The sequence below is a fragment of the Lissotriton helveticus genome, chromosome 2_1 (assembly GCF_964261635.1).
Source record: "Lissotriton helveticus chromosome 2_1, aLisHel1.1, whole genome shotgun sequence".
Classification (NCBI taxonomy): domain Eukaryota; kingdom Metazoa; phylum Chordata; class Amphibia; order Caudata; family Salamandridae; genus Lissotriton; species Lissotriton helveticus.
In genome coordinates, this window is record NC_136059.1 from 1,034,384,620 (window position 1) to 1,034,408,362 (window position 23,743).

At 44.4% G+C, this 23,743-nt stretch overlaps 1 protein-coding gene across 1 annotated transcript in view; it reads left to right on the plus strand.

Moving 5' to 3' along the window:
• The window catches only part of FRMD3 (FERM domain containing 3), a 669,011-nt gene that overhangs the window by 510,173 nt on the left and 135,095 nt on the right, over window positions 1–23,743 (plus strand). Inside the window, exon 5 of the mRNA XM_078675836.1 lies at window positions 11,759–11,856. Within this exon, the coding sequence (XP_078531962.1) occupies window positions 11,759–11,856 (98 nt within the window). The remainder of the gene's footprint in view (window positions 1–11,758; window positions 11,857–23,743) is intronic.

The window sequence follows — 23,743 nt, forward strand, 5'->3', positions numbered from 1 at the left end:
GAGAGTGGGTACCTTCTTATACACTTATGTCTGTAACGAGAAAGACTTTGGGCCTTATTACGAGTTTGGCAGTGCGGGAGCGGGACTGCCCCGCTCCTGCAGCGCCAAACCCATCTACAAACTGCCCGCCAGATTAGGAGTTATCTCCTGTCTGGTGTGCATTTCTTTGGCGTTCCTATGGCAGTGCCTATAAAATAGGCACCTCAATGGGAACATCAAAGGCAGTACCTGCATGATATGGACTGCTGCAGTCCATGCCATGCAGGTACTGCTGTGCATGCTCACAGGGGGGCACATGTTGTGACCTCCATGTGCATCCATATGGCAGGAGGCATAAGGGGTCCCCTCTGTTTCCTCACCGCCACGTGTGGTGATGAGGAAACTAGAAATATGCTTGGCGTGGCCACAGCGGCCCTATCAAGCATATTGCGGCCTCAATCCCACCGCGCCACCACATGGTTCTCTGATCTCTGGCGGATGCGGTGGTCCCAGGGTGGCCCTGACTGCCCTTGTTGTAATGGGGTGGTCAGAAGATGACCATCACTGCGCTCCAGTGAGTCTGGCAGTCTGTGGACCGCCAGTCTTGTAATAAAGCCCTAGAACGTGTTGCAACTAGATAATCTGGGTACAAGCAGGATTACTGCGCCTTTAGGCTTTGTAACACCCCTTACTTCCCTGCTACTCAGCTGAGGAAAACCAATAATTTGAAAAGGAACATAAAACAAATTAATTGATGTAACTCTTGTGAAATAAGAATTTATTTTGCTGTGTGGTTATAGCCAATCTGCATATATTGTGACACATTGCTTCAGCAATGTAATATAACACAGATGGTTGCACATTCAATAAGACCAGTTTGCTTTTTGGCAGCTGATTTATAATTGAGCTCATACTCATAGAAATATGTTAATTGACATTTTTAGAACATTTCACAGTAAGTTGAATCCTACCGTATTTATATTTAATTTGGTATTTACTCAAGATAAGTTGAACATTTCTGTTAGAGTATGGGACTTATTTAGAGTTTGATGTCCCTAAACGCTCTGATGTCCCCAAATGCTTGGTTAAAAGGGTGTTAACCTCCATTTTCTTCTGGGGCAAACTTCCACGTCCTCGGCTGGTGGAAACCTTCGACTGATGGCCCGACTGACATTCACCATCTGTCAAAGTACAAAGGCTGCCCACCCCGGGAAAGCCTTTTAACTTTGAAAAGGAAAAAAAATAAATGTTTGCTTAGGCTGTTTGTTTTTTGTTTTTTCACTTAAAACCCACTGCTTTAGGAGTTTGTATGTGAAAAACAAAATACATTTTTGTGCAGACACATTGATCATGATGCCCCATAGGGAAGCTCAGTGGCTTCAGCAGAAGGCACCAAGATCTTCGCCGGCCTGGCAGAGATGGAGTACACCTCGCCAAACTCTAAGTGCTAAGGTAAACCGCGGAAAGTACATAGGGCCACTGAGTTCTGCTAATGGCGTCACTGTTAAATCACATTGCAAGTTAGAATGACAGTAATTTTAAACATAATAAGCTGTGACCTTTATATATATTTGAGCATTCAATGCAACCTTAAAATAATAATATGCCTGGTATATTGCTAACATTTTCCTTGCCAAATTGGTTCCACATGGGTTAGTATCTAGCAATTCCAATTTTCAGAAACTGCACAAAAACCTTTTAACCGTGAAAATGTTCTCCTTGTTTTTTTACAAAGTTGTGCAGAATTTTATATTTGCCATGGCAATGACAGAGAATGTAAGAATAAAAAAAGACAATACAGAAATGATTTTAAAAAAACACAAAGTTGTGTGAAATGTTTACATGTTTTCAGCAAACCAAGCGATTCATTTTGATCCATTTTGCCACCTTTCTTTTTAATAATCCCAAATTACTTTAATTCATTATAAGCAATCAGCCCAACTTAAAAGTATTTACATTAACAATCACATTTTAATAGACATTAGACTTTTTTCAAATGTTTCAGATGCTAATACCTTTTGTATTGAGCTTTTACAGCATGGAATATTACTATCTTTTTAAAGAAAGTACCTATTGTTCAAAAAGAAAAAACCCAGCTCTTCAGATGCAAATTCTGGAGCAAGAAACGTTTTTCTCCTGACAACTAAACTATCCTTTTTATACAGTACTCTATCTACTTTAATGGGTCTTTGAAAATGTGTTTATTGAAGTTTCAGTGTTATATTACAAATAATAACTCGGACAATAGTACACCATGTGTAGGATCCCATGTGTCCCCCTATCCACCAAAACACCGGGGGGAGTGGGGTGATACAAGTGAAGAGCATGAAGGGCTTGAGGGAATAAATGATAGAGCTCCATGTCCAGTGCCTCAAAGCCTCCCTCCTGAAAAAGAAAGGTAATGAGTTTTCCTTTCAATGGGGGCTGCTTTCTCGCCCAGGATCGCGGCATCATCTGAGATTGCAGCTCTCTAAAGAGGGAGTGGGAAAGTGGCATAGTGCCTTTCATGAATCGGTATATGATTTTGGGAGGAGCAGCATTATCTTCAAAGCAATGCACCCGGCAAGGGACAATGAGAGGGAAATACAGCATGAGATGTGCTCGGTGATGGTGTTAATCACTGTCCCGTAATTAGAGGGGATCACCCCCTCCCAGTAACAAAATATCCTTACGCCTAAATATTTTAAGTCCTCGCTGCACAATTGAAATGGATAGTCTGGGATGAAGGGGTGTGTGACGGCCCTGAGAGGAAAAATACGTGATTTCTCCCAGTTAATTTGGATGCGGTTAACCCTCCAAAGTTGATAAACACCCTCAATACACTATTCAGGCTCAGATGCGGGTCTCTGAGATAAAGTGTGATATCATCGGCATATAAGGAGATTTAGAGATGCTGGCTGGGGTATCACAGGGCAAAAGCACGGTGGTGCTGTCTCATGCTTAAAGCCAGGGGTTCAACTGCCAGGCCAAAAAAAGGAGGGGTGGGAGCAGGCAGTCCTGTCTTGTACCCCTCTAAATCACAAAGGGATCAGAGATCATCCCATTTATGCACAGAGAGGGTTGGAATAAAGCAACTACATCCAGGACAGATATGTATGCAGAAAGCCCATACTACTAAGGATAGATTGTAGATAGTCCCATTCAAGGTTCTCAAAGGCCTTAGTGGCATCCGAAACACAGCTTTCTGCAGCTATCGCTGACACAATATCCTGTATGACCGCAAACAGGGTGTGAAGGTTATGTGAGGTGGAGCACCCCTATATAAATCCCGACTAATAGGTCAGACCAGCAGAGGCATCAAGGGTTAGCCTATTTGGTAGTAACTTAGCCAGAATTTTGACTTCACAGTTAAGGAGAGCATTCGGTAAGACTCACACTTGTCCGGAGGATTGCCAGGTTTCAATAAAGCTACAATTATGGCCTCGGACATGGACATGGGGAGGAGTGCCACTTGTTGTGCCTCATTCAAAACAGTGAGTAAAATTGGGGCCAGAATGCCTGCATAGATTTTATAAAATTAAGCAGGTAGACCATCGGGCCCTGGGCTTTGCTGGACTACAGCTGTTGTATCACGTCATGGATTTCATCAGTGGTGAAATCCTGCTCCAACAATGTATGCTGAGCATTACTCAGCCAGCTCAAGAGGTGGCTACCTGGAGGTGGCTTCTCCAGGTAAGGGGCCACCTCCACTGGCTCCTGCCGCTGGCTGGTATAAAGTGCGCAGTAGAAGTCAGCGAAGGTCCTTAGAATAGAAGCTGTATTGGTATGTGGCTGGGCATGTTCGCCCTAAATACTTATCACATCATTTGCCGCCCATGAGCATTTAATCATTGTAGCAAGGGTCTACCTCGGTCTTTCACCCTCACCGTAGGCGCATATGACAGCAAATTTCTGTGATACCGACTCTTATTTTAATTGTGTTTTAATGTTCATCTGTGGGACTGATGGTAAAATAAAGATGCGTGCACAAGCAGGTTGCTACTTGCTAGTATGTAATGTCTACAGAGGTGGGCAGCATATGCTTTGAAGGGGGGTCTCCAGTGGGTAGCTTGGGATCTAGCTATTAGTAGCTTGCTAGTACCCTAGAAGTAGCTCATTGGAGTGCAGTCTTGTACAGTACTTAATTCAGATAGTATTCACTTTGCATAATTGATAGAAAACTATATATTTTAATATGATGATGTTTGGAAACAAAATGATTGAAATTCCAAACCGAATTTAAAATGCTCTTTGAATGATAACTCATATCGAGTTGGGGAGATTTGTAGCTTGCAGTATTTCGTTTGTGCTAGTGGGCACTTAGCATTTGGCTTTGATAAGGCTTTTTCTGACATTATTGTTGTATGTGTCGGGTGGTTGGTATTCTACTGCCATATTTTATTATAAATATCATGCAGCAAAAATATTCTTAACACTTAACTCAACACCTATTTATATGCAATACTGTGACACACATCTGAGTGACCACTGCTAGTAAAGCTGCAATGTGTGCACACTATTCTAATTTTCTGTAATGTGCTCACTACTGCAACAGTTGTGAAAGTTGTAAAAGTCATCAGTTGCTCACGACTATTTTCCTGTTCAGAAGTAGCTATTGTAGAAAATATAGGAGACTCTTAGCAGGCCTATAGAACAAGTGGATTTGTTTCCCCGAGTCTCTACACTGTGTGTGTGCATACTCTGGTGATGTGGTTCATTCTGGAGGTAGTTTATGCACAATGTAGGTTGTCTTCTATTGGAAGAAAAATAAAGTACATCGTCCGGTTCAGCCACGGCCGGCAGTGGGAGGAAATGCAGGGCGGTGACGTGGTGAGGGGGAGGGGCAGGGTGGGGGGTAGTAATGTATGGATTACGGAGTTTTACAGGTAAGTAAACATTTAAATAAATAAAACGAATTTCGTTGCGCGCACTGCAACGCTTTTTGGGATGCAGTGTACTCAACGAAATTCCTTTTATTTATTTATTTAAATGTTTACTTACCTGTAAAACTCCGTAATCCAAACATTACTAAATCCCCAACCCTGCCCCTCCCCCTCCCCACGTCACCGCCCTGCATTTCCTCCCACTGCCGGCCGGTTACGTTCAAAGAGAGCGTATTTTATTGTTTTTTATAGTCCAAAGACACAATATATCCAATAGCCTGCAATCATCACAAACATATCCAATTAAGCATAGAGCCCATATTTCAAAAAGAGAAAAGGGGAAATCAGTTGCAAAAATAGAAGCAAAACCTCCTTTTTATATATGGTCCAAAGAGATCATGGCACTTCCACATGAAATGGTACCAAGATTCGTCATCACATTCTTGTTTGTAGACCCTATAATAATACATGACCTTTTAGTTCTGTTTTGTGCTGGGTATGTAAAACCATCTTTACGTAGATATAGAGAGCATAGTAGGTATCACCATTAATTAGTGTGTCAGGAATTCAAGATTCAAGATTTTTGGTGCATATGTAAACCCCTGTTCTTTGTAAAAAACACTTGTGATATTATTAGTATTAGCTTCATCCCCAGTAATTAGTAATTGTATGAACATGTAGCGTGGGTTAGAGACCACTATACCACTGTTCTGATCTACTTATGATGTAGCCCGAGAATGATGTGCGAGATGCGGTCCCTCCATCTCAGGCTGGCTGCTTGTTGCTTTGCTGTGGCTTGGACCATGCGGCAGTGTATACAGAGCAGAGTTTCCGAGATTCAAGAACAGCTAACTGTAGTAGTAAAGTCTAGAGCAAACAAGAGCTAGGTGGAAATCTGAAAACATTTGGAGAATTATTTTAATTAGAAGCTTCAGGGTGTTAGATAAAGTATGTGTTCTGTCAGTGCCTCTTGGCACAGATGCCATCCCAGATTAGCCGTCTTGACGGCTTGTTGGGGTGGGGCATTCTAGAGGAACGGGGAGGTAAGGTCTTGTAACTACCCAAATCCTATGTAAGTGAACTCAGATGAATAGGTAATTCGAAGCTACAGGAGTCTAGTATTCGCCTCTGTTGCTTGGTGTTGTTGGCAGCTTTGATAGAATGACATCTGCTGGTGATGAGTTTCCCAGCAGGTTTAGGTGCCACCCAGCATATTAATTGGATGAACTTAAGTGGGATGTGTGCCACAATGGTGTGCACTTCATTCTGAATAACCAAGTGTTTGTGTTCTGATCTTTTTTGCTTTTGGCTGTTTTGGGGGCTCATTATGATGGGGGGGGAGGGCGGACTTCAGTCCGCCAACCATCATAGCGGTGCTGGGACCGCCTGCCACACGTGCGGCGGTCTCACCAGCCGAATTCGGATGCGCCCGCCAGTATGGGGGCGCATCCTGGCCTTTTAACATTGCGGACGTTGCTGCTGACTGCAGCACGGTTTGCAATGTTAAAATGCCATGATGTGCATTTCCATGCACAACGTGACAGGCACCATGCGGTGCTTGCCACCTTGTGCATGGAAATGTAGGGGCATACCATGGGTACCTCCCAGTGCACCTACACCCTCACCCCACACAGAGGGGACCTGCAACAGGCCCCCAAACCCAATCCCCGTCAGCCTTTCTATGGCGGCATGCACGCCTTGGTAAGGCCTCTACCAGGACACATCCTAATATGGCGGACAGTGCCTGCTAGGCACCGCCACCAGTTAGTGGCCTTTTTCCGTGTGCCAGGCAATCGGTGCGATTGCCGCAGGCGAAAATGCAGCAGACAGACTTTGCGTCCTGTGCAATACCCACCGCCATCTTAATATGGGGTGGGTACATTTCAATGTGATGGCGGAAGAACCGTCACCACCCGCCCGACGGTGGTGCTCCTTCGGCTATCATAATGAGCCCCCTGGTTATTGGAATGACGTGTTGGTAGTGTGAATCCTAGCACTGATGTAAACGTACTGTGGGATCCCCAGCATCTGTTACTGAAATCAGGGGATGAATGCTTTGTAGTCATACTTTTCTCTGCAGAGGAGCATATTATATGTGCTCCTTTGGGTCTGCTTATATTTTTATACACGTTTTGTGCTGCTCACCAGTGGGACATTTTGATGACAAATTTGTGCCCATAGTAGAGACTAGTCAATGCACAGAGCAAACAAAGGATAGACTTTTCAGGAAGGAATTTTGAAATAAGGCCAACATCTTTATGTCTTTTGACTTCTTGATTTTTAGAATTAGGATTTTGCATTTTGTAGTGTCTCTTGGGGAAGGGGGGTGCTTTGCAAGGCGGCAGATAGGACTACACCTGCACCTAGTGTAATTCTTCAGGTCTAAAGCAGAAAGTGCACTAAATCTCTGAACATATGTGTAATGCCCAGTACAAGTCAGCATTCTAGTGCTGAGCCTGTATCTACACTGAACACCCACCCACCACTGATGTCACTGGTCATGTGACACAGCAGTAATAAAAGAGGCCGAGCCCACGTGCTCTGGGCCAGTTGCACCAGACCTCCAGTGTGTCCTGCGTCAGTGCATGTATGCCTGCCAGCATGAGGGCCTAGGGCCCATCACAGCCCTTTACAATGGCGACGAGGCGGTAACGCGATGCCACGCGTGCCAGCTATGACAAAATCATCGTGAAGGAAAAAGGAAAGGGGAGCTGCCAGCAGTGAAGGCACACCCCCGAAGAAAGCAGCCGGCCGCCGCGAGGCCCACGAGGCGTGTGAAGAGCCTCGGGCCTAGAGGAAAAGGAAGAGGTGATCGGGAGCTCACCCCGCACCTCCCGTGCCCAGCGTGTGTGCCCCCCTGCCTGGAGTGAAAAGAGACCAACGCGGAGCCCACCCGCGTGGCTGAACAGGCCCGTCGGCCGAAGGTGAGCCCTGGCCGTGACCGGCAATGTAAGCGGAGCCCACCCGCTATGGACAATAAGCATTAACTGTGCCCCAGTGCGAGCGGCGCCAGCCACAGCTCGTCATACAGCAAGGCTCGCGGAGCCCACCCGCGGCCTGCCTACAGCGTCTGCTGTCCCCCGCTGCGCCGTGTGTGACAAGAGGCGGCCGCGGCGAGGGTGAAAGATATTTAATTAAAGCAGTGCCAGCAGAGCCCACCTGCGGCCTGCCTGAAGTGTCCCCTGTCCCCCGCCCAGCGCAGCATGTGAGGCGAGGAGCTGCCGCGGGGGGGGGGGGGGGGGGGAAGTGAAAGTAAATCAAGCGGAGCCCACCCGCGATCGCAAGGAGCAGGGAAAGTGAAAGGAAATCAAGCGGAGCCCACCCGCATGACCAGCGCGCCTTGCCGGGCGTAATGGCAGCCACACTAACTTTCACATAAAGCAGAGCCAGCGGAGCCCACCCGCGGCCTGCAGCAGCGTTGTCTGTCCCCCGCCGCGCAGCGTGTATGCCCTGAGTGCGGTGGCGAGGGAATAAACTGCACCAGAGCGCCCGCAGCGTGAGGGAAGCTGCGGGGCGCCGACTGAGCAAGCGGTGCCCACCCGCGTTGAAGAGGACTGCCGAGCGCCTGGACGTGAGGCGCGAAGTGCCAAACGATGTGGAGGCGGCAGCGGAGCCCACCCGCGATGACCGCGCCACTCGACGAGCACTGAAGAGAAGCTGCGGTAGCCAAGCAGTGAGAGTGGGCCGGAGAGGAAGCGAGGACAGAGTGTTGGCCATCCCGTGAGAAGCCAGCAGGAGTGCAGAGGAGCGCGTTGGGGGAGAGCAGCGAAGAGCGCACACCGTCCGTGCCGCGCCCCCCCACCCCGTCCTGAAAGTGAACACAAATAGCCTGCATGACTGACCCGAGTCCGGTCATCCCAAGCAGCCTTAAACTCTCGGTGCCCCCACAACATAGGCTGCAGCACCCCCCAAACAACGGCCACAGAGAAGGGACAGAGACTCACCACCATGAGGGGAGGAAGCCTGCAGTGGAGGCGAGCAGCATGTGTGTCCCTGATAACAGGCAGAGGCCGTTCCTGCATGCCGAGAGGGTCTTCAAGTTCCCAAGAGGCACGAGAGTGAAAGCCCATCACCGGCAACAGTGAGGAAAAGGAAACACTGCCACCTAATGGGCATTATCAAAAGTTGCAGCAAACGGCGAAAACAAGCCTTTAGCAAACCAAGGGACTGATGCTAGCAAGAAACAAGCCTGGGTAAAGGTGACAACACAAGTCCACCTACCTTGCTAACAGGGAGTCACAAGAAGGTGTCAGCAGGAGGGGACATCTTGCACTGCGAGAAGAGTGCACGAGCCCCTGCAGCGTCGAGAACCTGCCCAGGTTCACGAGAAGACAAATAAAGGAGACAGACGGCATAGCGCCCACATAGCCACGCAGCAATGCAAAACTGGTGCAGTGACGCCACACAGCACCAAAGGAGTAAGAGGAGGATCTAGAGTGTGACACGGCCAGGAGCTGCGCAAGGTAGAAGGACAGTGACAGGGGTCAAGCGCAAGAAAGCACCAGGAGTGCCCAAAGTGCTCAAAGAAGAAAGCGAGGAAAGAAGGTCAGCACTGCGACGCCAGAAGCGCAGGTACTCTCCAGAAAGCGCAAGGAAGACAACAGGAGACAGCGCAGGAACGCGACGGAAACTCTCCAGAAATCGCAAGGAAGACGCCAGGAGACAGCGCAGGAAAGCGCAGGTACTCTCCAGAAAGCGTGAGGAAGACGTCAGGAGACCGCGCAGGGACGCAACAGGAGTGCAAGAATTCCACATCCCGCACGACAGGACCGCGCAGCACTGCGCCGGAACGTGCCAGGAGAGTTAGGAATCAGGAGCGCCAAAGTGACGCGACGCGCCAACGCCAAAAACACCGGGACGGTGAATAGCGACCAGGAAAAGATAGCACAGCATGATGACTCATGCCGAAGGTGAAAGCCGACCACCCAGTATGGTCACCAAGGAAAGAAAAGAAGCAACTGAGAAGATAGCGACAACCGGTCCAGTCACTAGAAGAGAAGACCGATGTCTGAGAGCCATGCCCAGAACAGTGAGAACCAGGTGGAGTGCACGCTACCTGGAGAAGACTGGCTGGGAAGACCAAGGCAGTACAGTGACCAGATCACGTCGCAAGAAGGAACAGGGAGAAGAAGGGCGTGATGCCATAAAGAAAAGGAAGAAGGAACAGTAGAAAAGGTCGCGATGCTAACCCTGGAAGTGAGTGACAAGAAGACAGTGTCCTAAGACTATGACAAGACGAGGATGACACGTGCAGAGTGCGCGCACTGCATGGGGAAGCCTGGCCAGAGAAGATGAAGAAAAGGGGACCAGGGTACGTCGTGAGAAGAGGAGAAGAGAAGAAGGAAGATTGGAGTGGCACACCGCCACCCAGGAAAGGAAGAAAGGAGAAATCGGAATGGCACGCTGCCACTGCAAGAAGAAGCTGCCCCTGCGGAAAGAAGCAAGGTGACCAGCACTGGAACACCTGAGTGCAAGGGACGACAAGCCTGGCAAGAGCACCGGCAGCGCAGACCAAAGACAACCACCTACGAGCCATCCATCCACATGGCGATCGCAGGAGAGAGCAAGCTAGACGGTTGGCGACATCTACCTCTGGGGTTTGAGCGGAAGATTGGATGACGAGACTACTCAGGACTCCGGAAGCTGAGGACCTGACCACCTCGCACCAGCCCGTGGCAAACCAGAATCAGAGACCTCGAGGGACTCTGGTGGCAGCAAGTCCCGCACGGGAGACAGGTCTACCGATGCACGTCTGCAGGACCCAAGAGGATGAAAGCCTCGCGAGCAATGAAGAGAGTCGACAACTCAACCTTCAGGTGGAACTAGGACACGCCGGTGAGGCTCGTGGAGCGCCCCGCTCACGGCCCAAAGGCTATGGTGGAGCAACACGACCAACAACACCAGTCCAGTGGAAGGCTGGCAAAGAGGTCCTCCCGGATATCTGGTGAGAGAGGAATACCGGAGAGAGGGACATCCTAGTGAGAGGGATGTGTGCACCTACTCTATTCACCTGCCAAGAGTCAACACTAAAGCCTGCCCGGAAAAATATCACGAAACCAGAACAGAGAACAAAACCAGAAGACTGTCGACACCTGTGTCATCTAGTTATCTCTCATCACCAACGGAGCGAGGCAAAGGCAGGGCTGAGAACAGCAGACAGACAGCACAGACAAAGAAAGAACCCGCCGAACAACTGCGAATAATGCCTCCGAGAACTGTTAGTCCAGAATACGAGAACTATACTGCCTGCGGCTTGCAAGCAGCCAAAGAGACTCATTTTTGAAAGCGCCAGTCCAATGTTATTATCTGTGTTTTATTTCCCCCACAGGTTTTTGGACTTTTTCTGTTTGGGTTAATTTTTAACCAATTTGGGAAGGGATGTAATGCCCAGTACAAGTCAGCATTCTAGTGCTGAGCCTGTATCTACACTGAACACCCACCCACCACTGATGTCACTGGTCAGGTGAAACAGCAGTAATAAAAGAGGCCGAGCCCACGTGCTCTGGGCCAGTTGCACCAGACCTCCAGTGTGTCCTGCGTCAGTGCATGTGTGCCTGCCAGCATGAGGGCCTAGGACCCATCACAGCCCTTTACAATATGCATCTTAGATAAACAGATGCCAACTATTCAACCATAGAGAAAGAACTGCTTGTGAAAAACAGAAAGCATTGACGCCTGCTAGGTGCCCTCAACGTAATACACTAGTGCAGACCTCCCTTTAGGAGTGCAGTGCTCTGATTCCATCTGCCCATGTGGAAACCCAGGTGCTTCTCCCCCACAAAAATGAGGCAAATGAACAAAGCATGGTAGGTGTTATTAAGAGAAAATTAATTTTTTAAGTTTGGGCCTCTCTGCACAGTGCTGATGACGTGGACACATTTTACATGCATAATTCTGTTTTCTTCCTTGCGTTGTAGGTATCTTTTGTATCTGCAAATTAAAAGAGATATCTTCCACGGTCGCCTCCTTTGCTCTTTTGCTGATGCTGCCTTCCTGGGTGCCTGTATTGTGCAAGGTAAGAAAAGTGGCTTGCCTACAAGATAAGGCAGCTAAATATTTAATTTATTTCACAAGCAAACATACATGTAAGAATTGTTTCAAAAAAGATTTATTCTAACTCAACATCACTGCCGGTAGGAAATCAATAATTGTCCCAATAATATGTTCGAGTATGTTTTACTATTGTGATCACACATTACACCTTCTTGTCGGTATGACCATAATGGGAGAATATGCAGCACTCATTTGATTTAAAATAAAAATAAAATTGTTTCATTTATTTTGTAAATTGTTGTCAATATTTCTCGCTTGAACTATTTTTCTTCCCTTCTGAGTTGACTTTCTTTTTTTACTCACTTGGTTCTCTTCATTCTATATTGAGCTGCGCCATACTCCGTCTCTCCTGCCTATTTCTACAAGGTGTTTATTTCTGCTTCATGGCTTCTCAACTTTGGCTTCCATGTCCACGTTCTTTTTCATTTCCTAACTATCGTTTTTAAATGCATTCATGTTATAGTACAAACAACCTTATCTCTCTCTTCGCTTCCTTCTTTGTATGTTCTCTGACATAATTTTCATTCTGCTTCTCAATTCTTATGTCACCCTCTCCCCCCTCCCCTACCACCACAGCTAGTCCGTCATGTTTTCAGTATTTTTTCCCCCCCACTTGGAATACATTGCTTATCCCTATCTGCTCTATTCCTAGCCTGCAGGTTTTCCATCTTCTACTGAAGGATCACCCCCTACCACTGCTGTTCGAGGATGATTTTCTGTTCATACCTTCCAATCTTATGTTGCTTTCATTGTGATCCCATTGTATTAGTTTTCGGTGTCATGTTTTGGCGAAAGAACTACACAAATTTAGTGAAGTGAAATTAAATGAAGAGGATTTCACTCAAATTTAGATCAAAGCATGTTATCTAGTAAGGCATATTGCTCAGAAGCAACATAGTTGAGTGTGATGTTTAAAATGAACTGAGAATCATCTGGGGATATTGTAGAAGGGCAGGGATTGTAGTCAGGTGTGAAAATGGATAACACAATGCACGTGTCTCTGCAGACAGTTGATTCACTTCCAAAACCATCGTAATTTGGCCTTGCTCCTCTTCACTTCTCTTCTTTTCTTCAGCTGAGTCACTGTTATTTATAAGTACAATCTAATAATGCCTGACTCCTGTGCGTTGGTAATTTCTAACTCCTGCAATGCCCACAGGGAGAACATTGAAAAGTTTATTTGGACACCTTACCCAGTGTTCAATCAGTAAGTGATATGGGATCCCACCAGTCAATGGTCTCTGAGTTTATGAAACGCTCATTAATGTGTAATCTCGTCTTTATTCATAGAACCCCACTGCAAATCAGATTACCAATATATTGGCTTTTACACCTACCAGAGTAATTTGTAGACCAACGGCTAAAGCTGTCAGCCGATGTTAGACCTGCCATCCTTAGCGTGGGATACCTCTAACTTTTTGGCTTCAAACTTCCTGTTTGCTGGCTTTAGGAATCTGCACACATTACCACTGCTAGTCAGCTAAAGTGCTTGTGCTCTCCCCCTAAAACATGGTAGAATTGGCTTAAACCCAATTGGCATGTTTAATTTACTTGTAAAATTAAATGCTACAAGTGGACCTGCATAAAGTGTTGTGCCACAAACTGAAGACATTATTACTTAATATTATTATTTTTTAAGACATATCTCAGGCCTGCTATTGAAGCCTATACATTTTGACAGGCCCAAACCTCCCTTTTTCATACATATAAGTCATCACTACTTTATGTCCTGGACAAGCCAGAGGGCAAGGTTAAGGGTATTTAAAAGGTAGGACATGTACTTTTAAGTAATACATAACCTGGTAATGAAAAACTCTAAAATTTGTTTTTTACAACTACAAGACTTGCCTTTCTCGTAGGATAACATCAAAGTTACCATATTACATTTAATAAAGTGTAATTTCCAAATTGATCCAAGTAACCAGTTCTTGTTTGGTGTCTAGAAATGTAATGAAAAACCCTATTTTATGGACAAGTTGGATTTTTAGTCATAATTATTGTAGTGTAGTTCCTATCTTCCCAATAGGTTCTGCGCATTGGAATAATACCTACAGCAGTAAAGGCCTAGGCCAGACGTTAACTAGGTCTACTACTGTCGATACTAGACTTAAGTTTTGGGTTTGCCAGCGTAGCTCAGAGTTCGCTAGAAACTTTCTCGAATGTTCAGGAAAGAATTAACTCCCCTGATTAGACAAGAAGGGATTTAGTTTCTGACAACCATAGAACATGACAACTTTGCTCTCCCCTAATCAAGAGTGTATCTCCAGAGTCGTGTGAGCACAAGGCAATTATTTTACTCAGTCAGTACGTGCATTCTTAGTCTCATCAGATTGTAGAGAAAAGGAAGATACGGGCGTGTTCAATAAAAAGGTGTTATTTATTGATCAGTCTCCTTTCTCATACAAGAGAAATGGATCGATATTATTGCAATACTTATAGTTAAGTAAAGTGCATACATTAAAAGCAATAGTATAAAATAATACTGTAAAAACATTGATATGGTTTCTGAGCCATATGATGTTTAAAATGATTAAAATATATTTACGTACACATATACATTTGACTAAACGTACTCAACTGGTGTTTCTAAATACGCCTACCCCGTGTACCTGACCTAAGTCTAATGCGAGGGCGGGAATAGAAAGTTACAGTTTAAGTTAAGTTTGTTTTTGCCAAGTGAATAACTAAAGAATTCTCTGTGAGGGGTTATTCAGTTCTGTACCTGGAAGTTAGGATGAATGAGGAATGGTATCTCTTTCTCTGGTCTCGATATTCCAGGCTGCCTGCGAGGGCTGCCCGAAAGCGCCGGTGCTGGGTCTCTCGGTAGGAGATAGCAGCGCGTCTCTCAGCGCGTCAGGAAGGCGGGGCTGCTGCCAGCGGGGTCTGCTCTGCTTCTGGGCTTCGGCAAGTATGGCTGCTCCGTCTCGTCACCACGCGTGTGTTTGCATAGGGCAAGATCGGCAATATTTATACCTTAAAGGTGCCGAGATTGACGTAAGGATGGACATAGATACGTCAATAAAGATGTCATACGACTTGCTCGTTAGCACATTCTTTTACTGAAGTTCTCTGTGAAATCAAAACAATGGCCGCACGGATTTTCCAGGTTGTCATAGGTTTGATTTGTTAGGAGAACGTCGTATGCCTTATCAGGGGCTGGAGGAATGTCGCTTGTCTAATTAGATCTCAAGCGTTATGACCTAATCAGATAACACGTTCCTGTGCCGTAGTGTGACTGCGTCAGATAACGGTATCTGCATCATGGGGGCTTTTCTTGCCTCATGGGCTGACTGTTAGTTAACTTGATAGTTAGTTTAACCAGAATAGGGTCAGGAATAGGGGGATTGATTCAGAACCTATAGGAATACATGACACCCACTCCATGCTAACTATGGTCATATTTACTAATCTATGCATAGTATAACATAGTACAACATACTATAGAGTATAGTGTATACCTCACCACCCCAAAATACATAAATGCAATTTGAAATTTTCAAATATACTGAAAAATTGCAGTCATATATATTGTATGCACTTAAGCTATGAATTAAACGCTAAAGTAAACACGCATTTGTAGACATTATTGCTTATTTAGTATATGAGAAATACACATGAAATGGCTCTTAATATGGCTATACAGAAAGAAAGTTCGAGACCATTTCATCACATAATAAAATATTTGTGAACATACCAGCGGGCAACTAAAGTTTATAAAGTATCTAAAAATAGAAATCTTAGTTCTCTAGGAATAGTTTCTTACTTTAAGCAGAAGATAAGTGTCCCGAAAATTTAGTAAAAAAATAATTTGGGGCTGCTAAAAAATTGCTGTCCGTGAACTGGTGGGAAAAATTGTTCATGTGACTTTATTTTTAAAGTTGAAGGCCGAATTCAGGGAACGCCGTGTGCGAGCTTGCTCAAAAGTCTCTATTTCTGTTCTGGAGAGAACATCATATCATTAAGGCTTTCGAAAAAACTGTCAACAGCTTCATGGGAAAGTTCCACTAAGTCGGAAATAGGTGTAACCATGCATTCGTGCGCATGATTGTCTCCATTGACATTCTGATTCGCATTGCTGACAGAAGGTCGTACCTGATCAATGCTGCTTTCATCTTGAACTTCACTACTCTTCAATCGTAGTGGTGAAGATTCCACGAATGCCGTCATCAGGATTGGCAGCCTTTGAGGGCAGCACAAAGCGTGAACCTTGGTAGGAACCAACAATGTATCTGCATCCACTGGCGCATCCGATTGTAGCGTCAGACAGGTGTCTAACACGCATTCTTCTCCGCATAGCAGACATCTCAATATAGGTAAAACACATCTTTGCCACATTGGTCGAAATGATAGAAACCAAGTCATGTTCAGGTCTCTAAGCCGGGAGAGTCCCAGGATTTTTGATATCCGGTCCCGGTATCCAATGGCTAGGATTGTATCTTCCATTGTCGCGAGAGTTTGATCTGTGACATGGGTTGCCATAACGAAAAATAAGGACTAAGAATAGGATTCCTGCAATTAGTCCCAGGATCAGGGGAAGTCCGCCAAAAATCGAATGGACGAAATCTGGAAAAATACCCAGTATGGCTTTGAATGGTGTTAATGCCATCGAAAATACTGTCTTAAATACCTTTGAGACCCCAGTGGTATCAGAAATATTTAAGATTTCGCTCAGGATTTCCGCGAAATGTACGGGGGAATTAGTCGATAATAATGTATGTATCTCTGCAGTCGTCCTTGCGACTTGTAGATCATACGTTTCTTTTGATGACGTGAGCCTTGTAGGCGTCTGAAGAAGCACTGTTTTCATTCTGCTTAAAGTATCTATTCGAATAGAAGTAATTTTCAAACTGGGCCATGCCCTTGCCTCCCTGTCTGGAAAGGAGCTGGGGAACAAAGAACGTCCACAGCACTTGACCTTCGCAGTCGTAGTGACTAGATAAGGAGTCCCGGGCATAAGACTACAACATTTGCGGTCTACAATAAGAATATAACTCCCATTATAGAGTCTTTGAAAGAATGGTTCTATTTCAGTTGCAGGTGCGCCTTGCTGGTGACATGAAAGGTTGTATGAATTCCCTTCACAGGCTCCATGCAAACTAATTCCGTTACACAGAAGCGTGCCGCTTAGTGACATAGCACAATTGTTGCCACTAAGAAACACTTTCTGTCCTTTATTACTGACACATGCATGTGAATAGGGCAGGTTCCAAGTTGTTTTAAGGTACCCCTTTCCCAATCTCTCGTACATGCCAGCCTGTATATATTTTTGGCAGTATTGAAACCTGAAGGTTGAGATTGGAATATTTATGATTCCGTGGATTATCCATTCACTGACAGGTCGTTCTGACATTGTCATTGGTAATCTTTCTAGTTTTTCAATGCTCAAGATTGTATAATCAGCACCCTTTTGCGCCATACCGATTTGTCTATCAGTAAGGTTAAAGATTTGGAATAGTGACGTTGTGTTGATTAAACGCCAAGGCACGTAGCCTGAACGCAGATTTTGTAACGTCCAGCCAAGCTGTACAATAGAACGCAATTGTGACTGACCATGTTGTAATAATAGTAAGTCTTGCGATAATATATCGATTGCTGAAGACACACTGCTGTCCAATGAAAAAATTCTGGAGGACAGAGTCATTAACCCATTGTCCACTACAGAAAGTGATTTTTCCAAATTAATACGGTCAATTTCCCGTATTCTCTCTGCTGTTTCAATTTGATTAACCTTCCAGGCCTCATTGTATGCTGCATATACAGAGGCTGCTATGAAACGCTTTTGACGCTGTTTGCGTGGTCCCATTATGAAATCACGCAAGTCAGCACCATCAGTAAGTAAAGTTAGGTGTTGCTTATTTTCAGGCAGTGTGGAAGTTTGTAGCCACTGAAGGCATAATTTGCCCACACTGTAGGTTGTTATTATCCCTGGGTGATGTCTTTGGGGATATCTAGGGTCTGGCCTGGTCATTTTGAACCCCTGTGTTTTATTCAGGAATCTGTCTTGACAGTTATTTGTATCTGTGGGCCAGATTAACCATTGTTTCCAATCAGGATGTGTTCTGTTTTGGTTTAATATATGGTTTACGTCTATCTCTTCATCCGTATCAGAGCTATTGCTAAACATTGTTGGCTTTGGAATAGACGGTTTATTTAAATCTTTGATTTTGGCTAGGCCAAGACAGGTGGTTTGTTGAACAGTGTCATTTAAAAATATCATTTGTTCTGGGATCATGCAAGCTCTAAACAAAGCTTCTAAACCCTGTACTTGCCATTCTTTTGTACCCCAAACACTTTTCAAATCAACATTTTTGTCCCAATAATCAAATCCAAAAGTATTCATTTCTTCGAAGAATGAATCTGAATATATCAACTTTGTGTTGGTTATCATGGTTTTCATCCCTGTCTTGTTTGACAATTTAAAATAAAATGTTTCAGCATTACTTGTGTTAAAACCTGAAAAATATGAATATTTGTCGTAAACGGTTCTTGAGCTCCCTTTTGGAGGTGTTGCACAATGTTCCCATTGATTATTATTTAAAACATTTCTAGGTTGTGCAGATTTATGTAAAAAATGGTTACCATAGTGGTTATAGCAATACATACTATCATAATTTGTAGAACCTTGCAAATAATCATGTTTTGTAAATTTAGCAGACATTACTAAGTCAGACATCATGTTATTAATGCTTTCGAAGTCCCAATCATCAGCAAATGAGTTTGGTTTTGCAAAGTCACTCAAGGAGATCTTGATTTGGTGTGGATATTTCAGGATCTCGACCGGACCATAAATTTCATAGTCAGTGTTGTCCCAGGCTACCCCACCAGGTATAGGATTGGCTGTGAAGTTGGCTGAAGAAAGTTCTCTTTTCTCGACGTGTGAAGATGTGTGTGGTTTGAGGACCAAGTTGATGTTCTGACTTGCTGTGTCCATTTTAGCATATTTTCCCTCAATGAAGCGTCCCAAAGTTAATACCATGATGAGCCAAAGTATGAGGATAAATGCACCAAAACCCACCCAAAATTCAATCCATGGAGAAATCAGATATGTTTCTTTCAGTTGGTTCAAAAGTTCCTTAGCTTTGTCTTTAAAGGATTTTGATGATGGCTGTGTCTTTGATTCACTGAGGCTTTCAGAGGAATCATCGAAGTTGATGAAGTAGCCGGATGCAGTTCTGTCAATTGTTCCAATTGGTTCAGGATTTTTGTTTCTTGAATTGTCACCTGGTACTTCATTATAGATTGGTGTGTCTCTGCTAAATGTTTTTATTTGGGTTTTCAGAGGTCTGAGTTCTATTGCATTGTTGCATAGTCCTTGTTGTTCTTCTGTAGGCGTTTCGAATGTGATGAGCCTCTTTGTTAGGACCTCTGTACTGGTAGCAAACCTTGGTGTTCTGCTACTTATTGGGAGTCCACTTGGCCTACTGTTTGTTATCGGCCACATGTTGTGGTTTTACCAGGTCGATGGATACAACTCGGTTCTCCTTTTTACCAGCAAGTGGCGGTAGTTCAACTGATCTTGTCCCGTTGACAGACAAGACAGGAACTGCTTTTCTGTAAGAAGGCCCAAATTCCTTCTTTACCGCGATCTTCTCCCTGACTAGATCCCCGACTTTTGGAATCCAGACAGGTCTTGCTGGGACAGGTGGTGATTCTTCAGTGGTTGTTGGCTGTTGTTTCAACTGTATGTTGCTCAGGTCTTTTCTTGTTTTGTTTAAGTCCTGCAAAATAGCCAAACGGTCTTTGACATCAAAGCTTTTTTCTTTAACCACTGAAGTCTGACTGTCGAGGTCAGAGATTATCATTCTAGTTCCAAATAATAATTCGTACGGACTGAATCCCTTCAGAGAATTTCTTGGCAAGTTATTTAGACTACGTTGGACACTTATTAGATGTTTGACCCACCCAGCTCCCGAACCTAATATCCTTTCCATTATAGATTGCTTTCTGCCTTGGTTTTTTCTTTACACCATCCCGTACCCTCAGGAAGGAAGTGAGAAGATTCCCGCTGGACTGTGCTCATTCGGCCATGTTTCCCCCCAGGCTGGTGGGCTTGAGTGAAAACAGTGGTCGAACGTAGCATGCTCTTAGCGTATATGCCATTTAGACTCGCAAATCTTTGTATAACAGTCCGGACGTCAGCCGAGTGCTGGTGATCTACATTATAAGTGGAAACTAGCCTGTATATGTTAATCGCAAGCCCTGCTTTCTATTGGTCATATTATCTGCCTTGATACGACGAGGTATTAAACTGTTTCTCTCCCCACTGCGATCTCTGTTGCAGTTTGGGCAGTTTTTTACAAACATGGTGTAATGCAGGCTCATGCCTGGCCACCAGTACCGTGATTGTGATTCTTCCAGAGAATCTTTCAGTTTGAGGTGTCTGAGACCCTCGCCTATATGTGCGTCTGCGATTAACAAGCTTCTCCTGTCCATGTTTGGAATCACTCTATCCCCCACTCCAGGGATTCGAGCAAAAGGGACGGAGTTTGCATCGATTATGTATGTATAATTGAGTGGATAGTTGATCGGTAACGCTGAGCAGTCGCCTTTTGATGACGTTTTCACCGCCAGCACTGTTTCACCGTCAATGTATTTTAATGTACGCTTTTTTCGAACTACGGGAGCCGATTTAGTGGCTGCCGCTGCGGCTGTCTCAGCCAATGAATTCCCTACAACGTGAACGCCATCACGCTGATGACTCAGTGAGTGAGTCTTTGGTAGTTCTTTTTGTAAAAGAGCTATTTGTTCCCAGAGCAGTTTCTGCTTTATTGGTGCATCTGTGTCATCTTTGTAACCGTTTTGAATCCATGTCTGCAAATCGCTGTTATATGATTTGACGCAGTAATATGAATCTGACACTATAAGTGTCGGGAATTCGCGATCCGCATTATCTAGCGCCATTTTCAATGCTATTATCTCAGTTTGTAGTTCTGAATTAGTTTCAACTGAGTGTGTTTTTGTTAATAGAGGTCTTAGTTTACCTCCGCGCCACACTTCTTTTGTAATCTCACATGTGGGGTTGTATGCTTGATCTCCCCAAACGGAGGGTTGAGCATGTCCGTCTGTAAAGATTACACAGGCGTAATGTCGTAGAGGCAGAATGTCGATTGGCAGAGGATACGTCTTTTCATATTTTAGATTTTTTAATTGTTCTTGTTCTTTAGAAAATTGTCAACCAGGCTATACTTGATAATTCATATCCTACGTATAAGACCGTTAAATGGGCAATTCTGGATTTTTTAAAGTTGAATTTGTAACCCTCTGCTGCGAACCCAAGTATTATGGTGTTCACTCTTTTCAAGTGAGTCTCCAAGTCATCATCTGTTAAGTAAATGTCATCGACATAAGATAATGCTTCATCATCATATAGCTGTAGTAATTCTGTTACTCTCGCTGAGAATACCCCCGGGCTGTTCTTGTACCCCTGGGCTAACCGACAGAATTGTTTTTGAGTGCCTTTTACTGAGAATGCAGTTAAATATCTGCTCTCTGGTGCTATGTTTTGACAAAAGAATCCATTGGAGATGTCCAAGGTTGTTTTGTATTTTTTGCGCACTATGTTATTCATTAGTGCAGCACTGTGTGAGTTTTGCACTGCAAAGGTTTTGCAACATGTGTTAAGGTGTCGGTAATCCAAAACTAGACGATATGAATTGTCTGGTTTGGAGACCGGAAACAAAGGGTTGTTCATTTGTGAGGTGCAAGTTTCAATCACCCCCTGGTATTCTAGCTGATCTAGTATTTCATTTACCTGTTTTTTAGCTTCTTGCTTAATTGGGTACTGCCTTTGTGCAGTAGGTTGTGATTTTAACTGGATTTTGTGAGGAGGAGAATCCTCATCCCATCCTACATGATTTTTATATAAAGCAGGTGCTAAGGCCACTGCCCACTTTCTAGCAAGTGTGTATTTTTTATGAATCGGGATTTGATTCGAGAAGGCAGGCATAATTACTTCTTCGCCATGAGGGCACTCCCTGACAAACTCTGGTGGCCAGTCTTTTTCAGCTAGAAGGATGTCATACCCCTTGGAAAGGTTATCCCAAAATAGTCCCCTTATTTTCCTAGTCTTATCTCCCTCTATACGTAATGTTATCTCGTATATCTTGTGGGGTTTGCTAACTCTGGTGTCTGCAGTTTCCACTTGAAGATATTCATTCGTGTCCACTGTCTCCAGATAATTCATAAGGACTTTGCGAGCTATGCTCACTTCTGCTGCGCTGTCTAGCATTGTCTGAGCCCACTCTCCGTTTTTCAGTTGTGTCCTCAGTATTCTCGGCATTGTTAACTACCTTGATACTGGCTACCTTCTTTTTTGGAAATTGTAATTTCTTTTTTTGTTGAGCAGGTTCCTTGTCTTTGGACTTGGCGTGCTCTTCTCTTTGTTCTGATCGTCCTCTTCTTTCCGATTTCTGCGAGGAAGTCTGAAAAGATTGAGAGGGACGTGTATCAATGTCTTGATATCTATCAGGTTTTTTAATATTATCCCTATTTCTAAGGTTATATCTTTTCCCAGAGGGGTCACTCTGGGGTGACCTGTGTCTCTGGTTCGGAGATTTCTCCCTTCGCCTAGGAGACCTTCCTCGGGACTGGAATTTCTTTTCTTTTGGATTGGATTGTTTGTTTCCATCCCAGTTCTTTTTTGGTGAATTATTATTAAAAAATATTTTTTCTGGACTTTCAGTCAGTTGCAGTTTTACTGGTATTCCACCTAAACTATCTCTACCTAGTTCTTCATAAGATTTTTCTATGATTCTGGCAATTTCAGCTGGTTGGTCTGCTATATCTGTCTCTTTTAACCTCTGGCGGATCGCCACGTTTGCTGCTTCACCTTTTATATTGGCTAATAATATAGCTGAGACCTGCTTGAAGTCTTTCAGTAATTTCATACCAAGAGTTAAAGCTGGTTCTGGACCGTATTCATCTTGAATTTGTTTTAGCACATCTGGTATTACCGAAATGGATGGAACACCGTGCGTTTTTGTGTAGATTGAAGCAAAGACTGTACCCCAAGTGTCACAGTCCTCTATGTGTGGTGCGATTCCCATTGGGAGACATATAGTCAGAATCCTGTGTTTTTCTAGCGGGGTGGTGTCAGGAAACACCGCCTCTATTTGGGTGATTTTCTGTGCCAACCAGAATGGTATCTGTTCCCGTTTAGCCGGAACTTTACCTAGGCAGGATTGGATGTTCTGTGGTGTAATTTTATTTGTGTTCCCCTGGTGAGGGGTCAGCTGTGGAAGTTTAATCGCTGGCTGAATTGTTGAAGTCCGCATTACATACTGGACTAATTGTCTATGAATTTTTAGTAATTGTTTTAGCTGTATTAACAGCTCTCCTGTAGACATTCCTTCGATGTCTGGGTGTGGTGTGTATCCGGCTAAGACCGGCCACGTTGCTCCTGGTCTACCTAAAGGACCGAGCCTGGTGATGTGATTATTATGTATTAGGGCGCCATCAAATAAGAGCAAATGCTCTTGGAATTTGAGTGGTACTTCCACCTCCTCGAAAGGAGTGTAAATGTCGGGTGGAACCTCTATTTTGTAATAGTGGAAGTACTTTGTTACAGCATTTGCTGCTGGAAAATGTATCCATGTATAGTATACCTCTGTCTGCCGATATTCGTGTGCCTCAATTACGAATATGACTGTGCCACCTCTAGGTGTCAGTCCATTTTCTATAAGTTTTAAGGTTATAGATTTCCTTTTGGCGACCGGGATGAGTATTATATCCTCGTCCGCATCTAGTGCTGCAGTATCAGCTGCTACTATTTCAGCTGCTAATCTAACTGCCTCTCTTTCGTCATCACTTTCTGACATTTTACTGTTAGAAAGGTTATTCTTTTTGTTTGC